This window comes from Xenopus laevis, chromosome 6L (genome assembly GCF_017654675.1).
Source record: "Xenopus laevis strain J_2021 chromosome 6L, Xenopus_laevis_v10.1, whole genome shotgun sequence".
Classification (NCBI taxonomy): Eukaryota; Metazoa; Chordata; class Amphibia; order Anura; family Pipidae; genus Xenopus; species Xenopus laevis.
The window spans coordinates 142,702,656-142,720,609 of NC_054381.1; the positions used below are offsets into that span (position 1 = coordinate 142,702,656).

Consider the following 17,954-nt stretch of genomic DNA (forward strand, 5'->3'; position numbering starts at 1 on the left):
TGTGAAAGTGAAAATTCACTGTATAAAACTTAGGGAGACAGAGAAAGGGATCATTTACAATGGATTATAAAGGGTTACCGATCTATACGGGTATGGGATCTTTTATCTGGAAACTCGTTATCCATAAAGCTCTGAATTTCGGATTCCATTTTATCCGAATAGCCCAAATGTTTAATAATAATTTACTTTTTTCTCTAATCATATAACGGTACCTTGTACTTGATCCCGACTAAGATTTAATTAATCCTCATTGGAAGCAAAACCAGCCAATTGGATGTATTTAATGTTTACATGATAAGTTGACTTAGGTAAGGTACGAAGATCCAAATTACAGTGAGATCCATTATCTGGAAACTTCCATGTCCCGAACATTGTCGCATTGACATAGAAGAACCTACAAACACACACGCAAGCAGGAGATCTGAAATACACGGCGAGAATAAATACACACTCTTGTGCCCTATTTATGGTTCCAGAAGTACAAAACTATTATTTACTCTAAAACTCATATGGAGGGATAAAGTATGCTTCTAAACAATGTTAAACTGAATGTGATACTTATTACTGACTTCATGTGCTGGTAACTGAGGACGCTGGGAGTTCCTTTGAATGAACTGCATGCCTGAGATCATGTGCAGATAGCATTCCTGACTACTTGGCTATATACACATGATATGTGGGAGCTGCCATATTGCCAACAAGCTTACATTTCTCCACCGAACTGGCCTGACTCTCCAATCACTGAAATCCTACTGATCTCCTTTTTCTGAAGTGGTCTGTAACTCCCTGTACCCCCTTTATAAGGAATAGAATATTTGCTGTCAGCTGAGTTGAATGCTTCCTTCCTTTAACTTCCTTTATTCTCCTACTGAAATCTTTCCTTTTCTGTCTTTTCCCCTTTTCTTTCCTTTTTATTATTTTTTTGTTGCGTTCCTACAACCCCCACAAATGACCTAACAGTGCATTGGCATCCAAAATGCAAAGCAGACAAATGGGCGCCTCAGGGAAGAACATGACCAAAAGTACCAGCATTGGAGGGGATATGTACGCCCTGGAGAAGAACGATGGAAGCCAGTCCGACACGGCCGTGGGCACCGTGGGTGCGGGTGGAAAGAAGAGGCGTTCGAGCATCGGCGCCAAAATGGTGGCCATCGTGGGCTTGTCGCGAAAAAGCCGAAGTACCTCACAGCTCAGCCAAACAGGTAGGACAACGATATTATTTATTAAATATTTTGCATGCCTTCAATGATAAAAATTGACATTCATTTGACTTTAAAATGGTCCTGGACTCAAGTCTGGTTTTAAAGGGTTATGTAATAAAAGGCACTCAATTTGCCCAGGTCCAGTAACCCATAGCAACCTATACGATTTTCAAATTGTTGGCCATTGAAAACTCCCTGCTAATTGCTTGCTGTGGGTTTCTGGAGCAGTAGCAAACTGTTCCCCCCTTTTTTTTTTTAACGTTGAGACAACGGTATCAAAAGCTTCTGTTGAAAACAATGATTCTTGGGCATAGGCAGAAGAATACAACATAAACCCCAGATGGTATGGGCCTTTATTGACAGCTTAATGTGCTTATTTTCAGAAACATTTGTGTATTTGCTCCAGTAGCTATAATTAATTGTATATGAATCAGAAACTGGCCATGGGAGCTACTATTCCAGTTCTTATAGGGGGTGTAGGGCCCATAGTACAGCAGGTAACAGATACGCTATTTACAATACACTGGGTGTGATTCTTGATTGCTGATAAACTGAGTCATTTATGGCTTTCTACATACCTATTGGAGGTAATTTCATTTTATTGTGTTATTGGCCCCTTAAGGCAAAGGGCTTGCAATCCATGTACAGCCGAATGTTGGGACAGAAAAATGCAATAGTACTCTATTCACCAATTATATTCCCTCTCTTTGTGGCCAAATATCTGCCAGGTTTCTCATTCTAATGATGGGTTACTAAAGATTATTTATTGCAGTTGGTCAACTACCCATATTATCAAATCTGTCACTTACATTCAGTAGTTCATATAGGGATCTTAAATAGGGATGTTATAGGGCTCCAGGGTGCATGTGCATTCTGCAAAGTGTCATTTTGAGCACAAGTCACCTTCTCAATACAGTGTTTTTTCCCATAATACCTGCCTGTGATGTGCGGGTTGACCCAAAACCCACAAGTTTACCTCTAGTTGAGCAGGTATAGGATGAAATTTGGGTGACCATTGCAGTAGTGATGTGCAGGTCGGATAAAACCTGACCCTAACCCTCCCTCCGCCCGCCCGACTTCCATCCTCCATTTATAGACCTGCGCCACCCCGCCGATGACATCACAAAAGGGGCTGAGCGATCAGACTTGCCTCTATAGAAGTCCAAGACCAGCAGTGCAAGGTGGCGGGTGGGGAGAGCAGGAAGGTACTGGGGAGGTAGACTCCTCTTTTTCTCCTGAAGATTCCCTGTTTTGGAACCCGAAGCTTGTACAGATGTAGAGTACGGAGTGAGGAGACATGGGTATGGTCTGGGCGGGTCCTACAATGGCAACATTTTGCAGGTTAGGGTCAGGCATGAGTTAAAGGTTGGTGACGTAGGGTTGGGTGCAGACTGATTATGTGACCTGCACATCACTAATTCCAGCATATTTGTTGCCACAAGGTGGTGATATGATTTTCACAAATGTAGCTGAATTGCAGCCAATCCTCTTCATTCCACCCCACATCACTGCACTCACCCTCCTGCTTCATTCCTCTCTGTAGTTTAGAGTATCTAGATTCCCTACCGTCTGCTCTTCCGTTATCTGAGAATAGAAACCTTGACTTTAGGGTTCAGCTTTATGGTTTGGGTGACATTGGCCATCACCACGTTGCCCTGGGCTCGACAGTTGGCTGGAGGGGGATTTGAGCACTGAGTGGTGATGGGATTCTGATATGAGCTAAGTGGTGCATTTGTGCTAATGGTGCCCATACACTGAGAGATCCGCTCGTTTGGCAATGTCGCCAAACGAGCGGATCTCCCTCCGATATACCCACCTTGAGGTGGCCAATATCGGGCTGATCCGATCGTGGGCCCTAGGACCCAACAATCGGATCCTAACGAGGCCTACACGGGCGGGTGGATCGCGGGACCGCATCAACGAATAGATGCGGCCGCGATCCGATGGGATTTTTTGTCCCATCCGATCGAGATCTGGCCGACTTTCGGCCAGATCTCGATTGGTGAAGCCCGTCAGGGGGCCCCATACACGGGCCAATAAGCTGCCGACACGGTCTGTCGGAAGCTTTTATCGGCCCGTGTATGGCCACCTTAAATCCATACCTTCCAACTGTCCCATTTTTCACAGGACAGTCACGATTTTGACAGCTCAACCTGGAGTCCCCGATCGTTATTGAAATGTCCCAACTTTCTCTTTAATCTCCTGCACTGGACATCCAGAAAAAGATACAGAGTTTCTAACTTAATTGGCTGTTGGCAGAGAGCCCAGAATATGTGTCAGGTGCACTTAGATACACCTGCCAAATTTTGTAAAATTGACATGGTAATTAGGGGGTGTGGCCACCAAATTGGTGTGGTAAAAAAAAATTGCCATGCACAGCGCTGCAAATCTTTTTTGTCCCTCTTTCTATTTCCAAAATGTTGGGAGGTATGTAAGTCTGATAATGTTTCATACAGAGAGATGCGCTGAAACTTTCATTGAGGCTTTAATTGTACCCCGGGCCAACAAAATTCTCATGTGTAAAGTGGTCTGTTCAAATTAACAGCCCCTGTTACTATACAAGCAGCTTCCGTCTAAGTAAATTAGTTTAGTTAATATCATATCTCCTCATCTTGTGTTGGATACATCCTCGGGGCCTGCCTGGAACACACTCATACACAGGAACACGCCACTTACAATGACAGTTTCTAGCAAAACATATCGAGAATTTATCGTCTTTAGATTTTTACTTAATGAACTTGTGCTTTCATCATGGATTATTGTCTCCAATGTTGTAGCTGCCCCTCCTGCTCCCTCTAAATATATCTCTATAGGAGAGGGGGGCACATCAGCCCCTGCATGATAATTAGCACTTGTACCTCGTTGCTGTGCCGCTTATTGGCGCCTCCCTGTACCTCTGTGCTCTGCATGACTTCAACTCATCCTGCCAACAATTACATTACAGCAATTACTGCACTTGGAAGGCTGTAACTGTGTTTAATGGGGAAGCTCTGTTCTTTGTTTCATGTTAAGAGAGAGCGATAAGCAAAGGGCTGTTATCACTTGCTTTACACACAGTAAGACGTAAATATATATATATATATATATATTATTTAATATTTTATATATATATATATATATATATATATATATATATATATATATATATATATATATATATATATATATATATATATATATATAATATCAAAACAGGGGGGTTGTGGGAGCACTCTAAAGGCTTTAAAGTATATATATAAGTATAATAAATGCTATTGCATATGTACCCAAAACAGGGGTTATTTTGTTACAAAGTTATGATCATAAAATTGATAAGCCACCATACCACGTCAAGGTAAACCCCGAATGGCGGTCCCTAACTTGTTTTATATTTTATGTGCATTTTAGCATTACCTGTAATCAATGTCCGTTGAACGCTGTTTTTTCACTAAGGGCTAAATCCTCCCCAGCCAGCAATCAGGCTTTTAAAGGAGAGATATTCCCAAAACAAACGCCCAATTTTAAAAGCATAGGATCACCACTAGTTTAAAGGGGGGGTATGGGGTGCTACAACCACTGAAGCTATGCCACAGCTCCTGGCTAAATATACAATATCAAAACAGGGGGGTATATATATATATATATATATATATATATATATGCATAGAATTGTATCTAGATATTGGCTATGATGGTTCTCTGTGTCCCACAATGTCAACTATTTGATTGGATCATTATTACATGGATTTGTTTTTAATGAATGCGGTGCCTTGTCGTGCCTTGTAGTGATACCCGCGGGTCGGGTGGGTGTGGGCCGACCACGCTGCTCCTCTTGCGGGTCGTAGGTGGGTTAGAGTTGAGCTCTTCTGATTGTTCTCCCATGACCTTAGACTGCTGGCTTCCTGTTTTATAGACTCCTGTATGCCCCACCCCTTTTGTGATATCATCAGTGGGGCAGGTTTATAAATGGAGGGGGTTGGCTGGTGCGGGTCAAGCCGGTCTGGGTTGGGTGCGGGTCGAGGTTTTCTCAACCCGCACATCAGTAGTGCCTTGGGTCGCAGTGTGATGTCAGAATAAAGTTGGCTCCATCTGTATACACAGAGTCAGACTGGGCCTGCGGGACACCCAGTGGGCCCCAGCCCTGGTGGGTCCCGCTGGCCCAGACCCGGTAGACATAGGTGGCGCTCCTGAACCCTACAACCCCCCCCCCCTCCGCTCGCGTGAGGATCAGCAGAAAAGAAGATGGGGAGCTACTGGGGCATCTTTGGAGACACAGATCTTTACTGCTAAAGGGCTGTGGTTGCTTTGGGCTCGTACAGAAGCACAAAACATAATGTACAACATTTCTAGCTACTTCTTTAGTTAGGCTTTAGTTCTCCTTTAAGAACTTGTTGGCTCTAGAGATATCGGCGACCAGGAAATGATTTCCAGGAGGGTTTCAGACATACCCAAACCTCACCCCTTTACTATCAGCAACACCCAGATGTTATGTTAGGATGCTGGGAGTTCCCAAATGTATAAGCTCTGACTTTCCCGGGGCCATAGAGAGCGGCTGACATTTTGTGTCACGTACCCATTACTGTGCCAGCGTTGGAGCCGTCATGGTGCCTTCTTCCCTGCTCTGGCAGCTAAATCAGCAAACAGCTTGCATAGGACTCTGAGAATTCTTGCTCGTTCTTTAGAAATACAGGAACATTTTAACAGTGTGTGCACCATAGTGTTTCTCATGGGTAGTTCTGCCTGCCTGTGGGATCCATTGCCTGCTGTTTTATCTGTCTGTAGATGTATGGTCTATGGATTGTGAGCCCTTGCGAGAAGGGACCTCATTAGCCCCTGTTCTTTATAATGTAATAGTAATTATAATATTGCACAGGACTTATGCATCAACAAGAGATGAATTATGCAGATTTAAAGTAAAAAAAAACCTTAAAACCCACTGTCTATATTATGCAATAAATAAGATTTCCTGAGAGGTGCGTAGGTACCACCAGGTTTTAGGTCAGTTCTCAGGGATAACTATTGGGCTGTGACTTTATGGACAGAGCAACATCCAGGGGGAACTTAAAGAAACAGTAAAAACCATCAAAAAATAAAAGTGTTTTAAAGTAATAAAAATATAATACAGTGTTGCCCTGCATTGGTAAAACTGGTGTGTTTGCTTCAGAAACACTACTATTGTTTATATAAATAAGCTGCTGTGTAGCAATGGGGGCAGACATTCAATGGAGAAAAGGCTCAGGTTACACAGCAGATAAGCTCTGTAGAACATAATGGTGTTATGTGGTATCCACTATTTAACCTGTGCCATATAGCCTTTTTTTTTTAATTTCCCCCATTTCTAGACAGCTTTTTCTTGGTCTTTGGGAGATGGACTTCCCTTAATTAAGAGCTTTACAGATAATGGATCCCATACCTGTACTATGCTTAGGAGCTATGTACCCTCACAACAGTTCATCCGTGAAATCCTTGTCTGACAGCACCAGGCACATATAAAATATGGATTTTATGTAGGAATTCGCTGAATCCAGTTTTCATGAAGGATTTGGTCTAAACCTAATTTGCATATGGCAGTTAGTAAGGATTAAAAAGAACAATGTGCTATGTGCAGAAATATCTCAACTTCTTGTTTGTGACATGTCACATGATTTTAAGGATTTGGTTGGGCCAGGCACTTGGATCCGGCCAAATTCAAATCCTGCTGAAAAAGGCAGAATTTAGAACTGAATCCTGGACTCTGCACCCCTAGCTAAATGTCAGTTCTGGTGACAGTTGCTGGCAAGTTAGTTGAATATAATGAGCTTATACAGTATCTGTTCTTTTTAGGATGGCAGATGTCAGTTTTCACATTCTGTTCTATAAAATAAGCACCTATAATTTTAGTTTATTCTAAGAAAACTTGTCGGCTGTGTCTATTTCAGACCCAGAGTTATGAGCCGAGGAGTGGGGGGAGCCAGAGAACATCGCTCCGTTTTCTAAATTTAATCTCAACCCAATTTAGCAAACCAACCAACGTAACTTGAACAGTCGCACGGCCCGTTTGCAGTCGTTTGTCATCGTTTCCAAAATACCCGAATGGAGGAAAAATGACTCGGCCCCTGCATTACGTTCCTTTCGGAGATTAGATATTGTTTTGGTTGTGAATTCTGCCCACTCAGCCGGCTTTGATCTCTCGTGGGAAGTGTCACAGCAGAGACATGACTACTGTACGTGTTCCTCTTCATTTGAGAGGCATTTGTTTATGTACAAGTACTGTCAGCTTTTACCAGTTGCCTTGTTATTCTCACAGCAGCAGAAAAAGAAACCGCTATCGATACATGACAAGGCAAAGATATTTTAAAGGGGATATCAACCCTCAGAACAGTTTAAAAAGCACTTGGAGCACTCTACTAACCACTTTTGCGATTTAGATTAATTAATTTTTTCTAGTTTTCAGAATATTAGCAGTTTGATGCAACAGCACCACCTGCGGGTCATTTTAATCATTAGTCATTTAATCATTAATCATTAGAACCAAATAGGTGGCATGCAGTACATGCAGTTCATTCCTCTCTGTAGTTTAGAGTATCTAGATTCCCTACCGTCTGCTCTTCCGTTATCTGAGAATAGAAACCTTGACTTTAGGGTTCAGCTTTATGGTTTGGGTGACATTGGCCATCACCACGTTGCCCTGGGCTCGACAGTTGGCTGGAGGGGGATTTGAGCACTGAGTGGTGATGGGATTCTGATATGAGCTCATATGGTGCATTTGTGCTTTATGCAGTGGGAGCAATTGCCTAATGGTGCCCATACACTGAGAGATCCGCTCGTTTGGCAATGTCGCCAAACGAGCGGATCTCCCTCCGATATACCCACCTTGAGGTGGCCAATATCGGGCTGATCCGATCGTGGGCCCTAGGACCCAACAATCGGATCCTAACGAGGCCTACACGGGCGGGTGGATCGCGGGACCGCATCAACGAATAGATGCGGCCGCGATCCGATGGGATTTTTTGTCCCATCCGATCGAGATCTGGCCGACTTTCGGCCAGATCTCGATTGGTGAAGCCCGTCAGGGGGCCCCATACACGGGCCAATAAGCTGCCGACACGGTCTGTCGGAAGCTTTTATCGGCCCGTGTATGGCCACCTTAAATCCATACCTTCCAACTGTCCCATTTTTCACAGGACAGTCACGATTTTGACAGCTCAACCTGGAGTCCCCGATCGTTATTGAAATGTCCCAACTTTCTCTTTAATCTCCTGCAGTTATGAGCCGAGGAGTGGGGGGAGCCAGAGAACATCGCTCCGTTTTCTAAATTTAATCTCAGCCCAATTTAGCAAACCAACCAACGTAACTTGAACAGTCGCACGGCCCGTTTGCAGTCGTTTGTCATCGTTTCCAAAATACCCGAATGGAGGAAAAATGACTCGGCCCCTGCATTACGTTCCTTTCGGAGATTAGATATTGTTTTGGTTGTGAATTCTGCCCACTCAGCCGGCTTTGATCTCTCGTGGGAAGTGTCACAGCAGAGACATGACTACTGTACGTGTTCCTCTTCATTTGAGAGGCATTTGTTTATGTACAAGTACTGTCAGCTTTTACCAGTTGCCTTGTTATTCTCACAGCAGCAGAAAAAGAAACCGCTATCGATACATGACAAGGCAAAGATATTTTAAAGGGGATATCAACCCTCAGAACAGTTTAAAAAGCACTTGGAGCACTCTACTAACCACTTTTGCGATTTAGATTAATTAATTTTTTCTAGTTTTCAGAATATTAGCAGTTTGATGCAACAGCACCACCTGCGGGTCATTTTAATCATTAGTCATTTAATCATTAATCATTAGAACCAAATAGGTGGCATGCAGTACAAAAGAAAGTGTTTTTAATTTCACTGTACTGAAAAATAAACACTGCCGGCAGGGTCGGACTGGGGGGCTCGGGACCCACTGCCCCAGGGCCCCCCTCCGGCCCCCCATGCTGCGTTGGAACGCCCTACCTGTGCACAAAATTTTTTTAAGAAGCTTTCGTATTGTGAATGTGGGTGCGGATCTGGCCCGGCAGAGCCCACTGGATTTTTTCCCGGTGTCCCACCGGCCCAGTCCGACCCTGACTGCCAGCAGTGGTGGAATTACCGGGGGAGCAGGGGGTGCGAGCAGACCAGGGCCCGCACCCCCTCAGGGCCCCCCGGCAGTCCGCGCCGATGTGCGGTGCATATTCCCGACCAGTTCCAGTTGTACGGAGGGGGGCGGGGGCCGGCTGCACGTCCTGCGCCAGGGCCCGCCCCCTTCCAGTTACGCATCTGACTGCCAGTCTGTTTATTGGACTTTTTTATTGAACATTGATCTTACAAAGGTACAGGTATGGGACCTGTTATCCAGAATTCTCGGGACCTAGCGTTTTCCTGATATATGGCCTTTACGTAGTTTGGAACTTTATACATTAAAGTGGTGGTTCATTTTTACGTTAACTTTTAGTATGTTATAGAATGACCAATTCTTAGCAATTGGTCTTCATTTTTCTTTTCTATAGTTTTTGAATTATTTGCCTTCTCCTTCTGACTCTTTCCAGCTTTCAAATGTGGGTAACTGACCCCATATAAAAAAAAACAAATGCTCTGTTAGGCTACAATTGTATTCTCATTACTTCTTGCTATTCCTGTATTATTGCTATAGTCAGGCCCTCTCCTATTCAGATTTCAGTCTCTTATTCAGTGCATGGTTGCTTGGGTAATTTGCATCCTAGCAACCAGTCTGCTGAAATTGCAAGCTGGTTAGCTGCTGAGTAAAAAGCTAAATAACTTAAAAACCACAAATAACAAAATCATATTGATGATAATAAGATGATGCCGTTTTAATTTGCACAAGCCCCCTTTATTCGGTTTTTACTGCCTAGCCAGATAGAATCCTTCGTGAAGGATTCGGGGGTTTGGCCGCATCCAAAATAGTGGATTCGGCGCATCCCTACTATATAACATACCTGTTATTTTCCTGCCGAAATGATACATTTGTTGGCTTTCTATCCAAGTTTTTTTTTTAAATCCTTTGCCTTCTATATGAACATCACATATTTATTTCCATTATGTTATCCATAATGGGGGTTCTAAGCAGAGTCCTCAAATTCATAGGTACTCTTTATATCATATCATATCTGGGGTACATAATAAGCATGATATCTTTCAGATGTAATGTTTGCAGCAGCCAATTAGTGTTTTAGCAGCAAATTCGTCCAGTTTCGCTGAAAAATTTGCGAATTTCCAGCAAAATTTGCAAAAAGGTGAGAAATTCGCGAAACGTGGAATTTGACGCCCGCATTAAAGTCAATGGGCATCCAAATAGTTTTGACGCGTGACAGTTTTTATACGCATGACTATTGTGACCAAATGTTTTTTTTACTTGCCAAATTTTATCTGCATCGAATTTAATTTGCAAATTTGCAAATGTAATTTGCGCCTGTCTAATTTATTTGCCCATCACTACAGCCAATCCATCTTCCCATAGGCAGGGATTGAAAGGAATGAACGGCTGAGGAATACACGTGAGGGTGTGGGTTGTAATACAAGCCGGGTGTAGTAACCCATAGCAACCAATAAGATTGAAGCTATTGTTGGTAAGGGTTGCTGTACCTTGATACCTTTTATTTGCTATACTGGACCTTAAAAGCAGTTGAATGAATAATTAAAAAATTCACCCAGTCCCTAAAATTCTCCCAGTCATTCCCCCGAGCCTCCTTGGCAGCCTGTGATCTATTCATTCAACATTCTTGGTGGACATCTGAAATGAGTGGGGAAATAATTACCTTAAATCAAAATATTTGGGCTTCCTTTGCCAAGGGACTGGGGGTAAAGCCAGGGGTTATCAATATTCTACTCCTGTAGTTTTATAACAGCCATAGTTAGGGTCGGGAAGACCCTAAGCAATGAAGGAATGTTTGAGCCCCATTATAAAGCTGGATAAAAGCAAAATACCTTAGTGAAGTCCAGTAACTGAACCTAAACATAGATTTTGGGTTGGAATGCTGGGAATTGTAGTACAACAGTAGCTGGATATACTGAATAGACTAAAGACACCTGCCAGTGTTTAGTTAAAGGGTTTGCTCACCTTTAAATTAACTTTTAGCATGATGAGAGTGATATTCGGAGACCACCAGGTATTTAGCTTTTTATTTAGCAGCTCTTCATTTCCAGCAGTCTGGTTGCTAGGGTCCGAATTACTGATTTAAATAATAGACTGGAATATGAATAGGAGAGGCCTGAACAAAAAGGTAAATAATAAAAATACCAATAACAATAAGTATGTAGACTTACAGAGCATTTAGATGGGGGTCAGTGACCCCCATTTTAAAACTGGAAAAAGTCGAAAGAAGGCGGCAAATAATTCCAATACTATAAATAAGAAAAAATGAAGGCCAATTTAAAATGTGTTTAGAATAACATACTAATTGGGTTAATTATTAAAATAATTTTTTTCTGATTTCTTAAATAAAAAGTAGAATCCAAGATTTGACCTTATTTACCCGATAAACTTGATAAAATCGGTTCTGGAAAAAACGCGAAAATTTTTTGGCCGAAGCGCAGACCATGATATCTTCTAATTTGAAATGGGACCTTTGCCATTCACTTTTACAGGACCCCGACAGCTTGGAGATGGAGTATTCTTTTGGATTCGGACTTTAAGCAGCCTTGGGGTATAATAAATCACAAAAACTTTGAGGTTTTTTTTTTCCACTAAAAATCTGGATTTTATATTAAAAAAAACTATTTTCGAATTTTTGGCATTCGGACTTAATAAATAATCCCCTATAAGTAAACCACCCTTTTACTATAATACTTCGTTTGTATCTGACCACGGGTCCCTTCTGATTCCAAGAGCCCAGGGCATATTCCCTCTTTGACCTGCTCCAAAAACAGCCCTGGGAACAGTGAGTGAAAGCTGCATGCAATTTATTTTTCTTCCTATTCTCAGAGGAAGTGCTCTACTTCTGTTCTCAGTAGCAGGAAATTTCCACATCAAGGGAATGTGTTTTATACTTGTGTTGACGTGTGTTTGTATTTTGTCCTGTCGTTTTTGTGATCAGTTGCGGACATAAACATGCCTCCATATAAATGGTGAGGCTCCTGGACTGGCTTTGTTAAATCTTCATGTTTTATTGCATCTGATTCCATTAGAAGCCTTACTCGTTCAATTATTCATCGACTGGCCTATTTTACTGTTCTAGAAGTTTTGTGGCTTGAGATGCCAAGACCTACTTAAACGTGAAGGATATCATTTACCCAATTTAATCGCTGCGGAGAGTGTCGTGAATTAACTGTTTCATCGGTGGACAATTTTTATTAATAAGCAACAGAAAGGGATTTGATTTCCAGTATTGTTAGACCACGTGTCCTTAAGGCAGAGATGGGATCCATTATCCGGAAACCTGTTATCTCTGATTTACAGAAAGGCCGTCTCTCCATTTTTTCCAAATAATCCTAATTTTTAATTCCTTTTTCTCTGTAATAATAAAAGTAGCTTGTACTTGATCCCAATGAAGATTAATCTCTATTGGAAGCAAAACCAGCCTATTGGGTTTATTTAATGTTTACATGATTTTATAGTAGACTTAAGGTCTGAAGATCTAAATTACAGAAAGATTCCTTATCCAGAAAAGCCCAGGTCCTGAGTATTCTGGATAATAGGTACCTACCTGTACTTAACTTCTCCCTCCAGGTTTCCTTCCCCTCCAGTAGCTGGAATATAAAAGTTGCTAGAATTTATTTTGGGATTACACATACACATTAACTCCCATGCTAGGTAAGACAATGTGAGGAGAATGGAAGGGTGAGTAGGGTAGGTAAGAACCCCCCAAATCCATGTGGACCTTATGTAATAGATTTGTAACCTGTGAGGTTGCCCTCCCTGGGAATCAGGATAGTAACGCACACCCTGAAGGCCAGATAATTTGGGGATGAATACTTATTCACTGCCTTTTTGTTGTTAAGCTCTAGGATCTGACCTACAACAGAATCTAGGGAATTTGATGGGCAGCCTTCAGCCCTCAAGAGGTTCTTTTTGGAAGGATTCTGGAAGGATTTAGTACAAAACAAATCTGTACTCAAAAAGTACATCAGGCTGCTGGTCTCTCTGCCTTAGCAAATTTGAACATGGCAAGAAAAAAAAGTTAAATATACTTACTTACTGCTAGTCCATCAAACCAATCTTTGAAAAAATATACCTTTTCACTAAGGATGCACCGAATCCACTATTTTGAATTCGGCCGAACCCCTGAATCCTTCGCAAAAGATTCAGCCAAATTCCCGTACCAGATCTGAATCCTGATTTGCATATGCAAATTAGGGGTGGGAAGGGGAAAACATTTTTTACTTCCTTGTTTTGTGACAAAAAGTCCCTCATTTTCCCTCCCCGGCCATAATTTTCATATGCAAATTAGGATTCGGTTCGGCCAGACAGAAGGATTCGGCAGAATCCATATCCTGCTGAAAAAGGCTGAATACTGGCAGAATCTTGGATTCGGTGCATCTCTCTTTTTACCCTTATGGGAGGGGAACCTTAATATCATGCAGGCAGTTTTTTTCAAGGAAACCTTAGAATTGTTCTTGTACTTTGGGGCTTATGTGGCACATTATATAGGAATGATTAGGGCCCTGCCCAGTGCCCGTGATTCTAGGGGGGGGCAAGACTGCCCAAATCCCCTATTTTGTAAGCTATTTTGTGCTTGACCAGCTGAAGGGAAAGAAACACACTATAATTGATAGTGTTAATGACAGCTGTGCTGTCAGTGCAATCATAGTGTAGAAAAGGAGGCAGTGGGGATTGAAACATCTATGGAGTGACTGTGTTATCAAATGCTGGGGACCATTGTGCCAAGAAATTCTGGGGCTACAGTGCCAGTAAATTCTGGGGCCACTGTGTAAGGAAATGGTGGGGCCACTGTGTTAGGAAATGCTGGGGCCCATGTGTCACGAATTGCTGGGGCCACTGTGTCAATAAATGCTGGGAAATTGTAAAATAATTAATGATGGGCGAATTAATTGCCAGGTGCGAATTTGCAGGGAATTTCCGCGTATAGCCTCTGGCGAATAAATTTGCGAAACTGCAGCACAAAAATTTGCTGCATCAAGTAAAATGTTTGATGCCCGCAACAAGTCGATGGGCGTCCGCATAATTTTGACATGCGACAATTTTATGAATGAAACATTCCCTTGTACTTTATCCCAACTACAAAATTATTAATCCTTATTGTATGCGAAACAATCCTATTGGGTTTAATTCATGATTAAATGATTTTCTAGTAGACTTAAGGTATGGAGATCCAAATTATGGAAAGATCCCTCATCCGGAAAACCCGAGGTCCAGAGCATTCTGGATAACAGATCTCATACCTATACTAACAAAACTTTGCTCATGGGGCAGTGGCACGCTTCCAGTATTTACCGAACATGGAAACAAAATACCCCCAGACATTCTGATTAATCCCCATTGTGAGAAGTAAAGGGCAGATCGGTACAAGATTCAGTGGGCAAGTCTCTCTGTGTTTGCCATTGCCTTTGTATTTTACTTCCTGACTGAGGGAGAAGAAATGAAAGACAAAGGCTGCTAATAGCTAGGTTCCATTATTCCAATTTAAAAAGCCTTTCTTTCATTGTACTGAGGGGTCCTACAGAATACATTCATGCTGCTCAGTTTTGCGGGAGCGGGAGTTTTATTAACAGAACAGAAATGTGGGTGCAGGATTATTATGTATTTTTGCTTTCTTCCTTGTTATCTTATCTTGTTCTACCAATGAAGTCATTCCATTTGTAACTGCCAAGATCATTGATCCTCGCTATAAACCGAAAGGGTGACTGTAAAATGGCACTTTCAACAGCAGTGGCCTATTCCTATGTGTCAGTTCTCTGAAGTTGCCTCATGAGGAAACTTCGGGCGACTTCTGAAAACTAAGAAGCGGCTATTTGTTGCCGGGCGACTAATCTCCCCGAATCTTCACGTGTGTCTCTGCCCTAATAAACCCCAAAAAAAATATCTGGTCAAGTCTAGGAAATTGAGGGCCAATGCCCAAATCTTTTTGCATTTTTACTCTCTTATTTGTGCCGATATGTTATCCATCCCCATATTGTAACCCCTACATGCCAGGGACTTCCTTCCTACTATATCTCTTGTCACATGGCTATTCCACAGCCACAGTCACCCGGTTCAGTACGTTCATGCCGTCTGCCGCACAATTGCTTTGAGCAGCTTTCTACTGCCCCACTTCCACCTCTATGGATGCCATTTCATACCCTCACACAGGCTGTGACTTCAGATGGGCGTGGGTATATGTAGAGGGGAAGCGCACCAGATTAGGGTAGGGTATGTGTCGAATTTTAGTCAACCCGCACATCACTACTGCTATCCCACAGTCACACTCCATTCCCAGAGACTATTATCCCACTGTTACTATAGGCACCATCTCTCCCTACTATACCTGCTATCCCATAGTCACACTCCCTTCCCAGAGACTGCTATCCCACTGTTATTATAGGCACCATCTCTCCCTACTATACCTGCTATCCCACAGTCACACTCCCTTCCCAGAGACTATTATCCCACTGTTACTATAGGCACCATCTCTCCCTACTATACCTGCTATCCCACAGTCACACTCCCTTCCCAGAGACTATTATCCACTGTTACTATAGGCACCATCTCTCCCTACTATACCTGCTATCCTACAGTCACACTCCCTTCCCAGAGACTATTATCCACTGTTACTATAGGCACCATCTCTTCCTACTATACCTGCTATCCCACAGTCACACTCCCTTCACAGAGACTATTATCCACTGTTACTATAGGCACCATCTCTCCCTACTATACCTGCTATCCCACAGTCACACTCCCTTCCCAGAGATTATTATCCCACTGTTACTATAGGCACCATCTCTTCCTACTATACCTGCTATCCCACAGTCACACTCCCTTCCCAGAGACTATTATCCACTGTTACTATAGGCACCATCTCTCCCTACTATACCTGCTATCCCACAGTCACACTCCCTTCCCAGAGACTATTATCCACTGTTACTATAGGCACCATCTCTCCCTACTATACCTGCTATCCCACAGTCACACTCCCTTCCCAGAGATTATTATCCCACTGTTACTATAGGCACCATCTCTTCCTACTATACCTGCTATCCCACAGTCACACTCCCTTCCCAGAGACTATTACCCACTGTTACTATAGGCACCATCTCTCCCTACTATACCTGCTATCCCACAGTCACACTCCCTTCCCAGAGACTATTATCCACTGTTACTATAGACACCATCTCTCCCTACTATACCTGCTATCCCACAGTCACAGTCCCTTCCCAGAGACTATTATCCACTGTTACTATAGGCACCATCTCTCCCTACAGCTTTGGCCCCTTTGTTTCAGATGTGGGGGCCCGATGAATAGAATGTGACTCTATTGATATAGTTTCTTGCCTGATAAGGTAAAACAGCTGAGGATTAAAGCGTGACCGATAAAAAAACTGTGATTCTAGCATCATTGTGGGATCTGTCTCCTGCAGTTGAACCCTTCTGTGTAATTGCCTATCTGAGGTGCTCTGAATTAAATTCACAAATCACAATATGTCTCTTAGAAAGTGTTTGAAGGGAGCTGGGGAAGGTTCGCTTAGATTATGTATTAACAGAGGACAAAGTGCCTGACTCTGACACCTCGGTGCTTAAACTGAAGGAATGAGAAAGCGGAGTATAATTATTATTATTATTACCTTATGTTCTGCTGTACCGTATGGATGACAAGAGGCTGTTAAGGGCTTAATAGTATGTCAATTACCGAACATGAGTTAATAAAAACAGGTACAGAACTGTGTATAGGAAAGCTGTAGCTCAATGAATAAATGGCAATACAGCAACAACGTCTGTGAAAGAAATGCTTGCCAGGATAGAGTTGTCAAAACTGTTTTAACTCCCAGCATTCTCTGCCTAATAAAGGGATTTTGGGAGTTGAAATTCTCCGAAGCTTGGGAGTCCTTATGTGTACGTTTTCAAAAGTACATCCATTGACAGGAATGTTCTCTGCAGGAAAATAAAGTTTAAGTGGAAATGCTAAGGTCAGTGGTTCCTAAACTGAGCTGTTAGTCAGCATTAAATAGTGACAAGGGGGAGCTGATCTGTAGGCGAGAGGGTAAGATTTGCTCTCCTAGATACAACTTAAAGCACAGCCTGAAGGACAGTAAAGGTGAATCTGTATTCATAGAGACTGATATACCAGTATTAATGGCATCTCTTCCATGGAACTGCCCAGTTGACCTAACGGATGAATGGTCATAGCTCCTGACATGAAGAAGAAGATTCCTCTTTTGTGTAACTGTGTTGTCCCACAACCAGAACAAAGTGTAAATCTAATTAAAACCATTATTTCCACTTATCTGAGTTGAGTTTGAATTGTAGAGAAGAAAACGATCAGATTGGATGGGCAGATGGTAGGACTGAAGAGGAAGGAACATTTTTTTTTCCCTTGAACTGATCCATCAATTTCTTCACTGTTATCTCTCTGCGACCAGTGCATTACTTTCAACCCTTTTGGCTACAGTGCTCATACTCTCATAAGCTGATGTTTAGTAATATTCCTTTCTTTGGGTTGAAACACTAAGCGTTTATGTATTACAGATATCTTTGTGAGTGTTTTTTTTTTATTAGCTTGTCTAATTGCTTTGTTGAAGCAGCCCATCCAGATTATTGGCATTTAGTGATGGGTAATCCAACAGGCAAGAGCTGTTGGACAATAAGAACAATAAAGCTA

At 42.4% G+C, this 17,954-nt stretch overlaps 1 protein-coding gene across 20 annotated transcripts in view; it reads left to right on the forward strand.

Annotated features, from left to right (window-relative positions):
- The window catches only part of LOC108719375 (regulating synaptic membrane exocytosis protein 2), a 360,080-nt gene that overhangs the window by 313,138 nt on the left and 28,988 nt on the right, over positions 1-17,954 (forward strand). For all 20 annotated transcript variants that reach the window (XM_041566588.1, XM_041566589.1, XM_041566590.1 and 17 more), the window contains one exon: positions 961-1,202. In XM_041566588.1, coding sequence (XP_041422522.1) covers positions 961-1,202 — 242 coding nt within the window. The remainder of the gene's footprint in view (positions 1-960; positions 1,203-17,954) is intronic.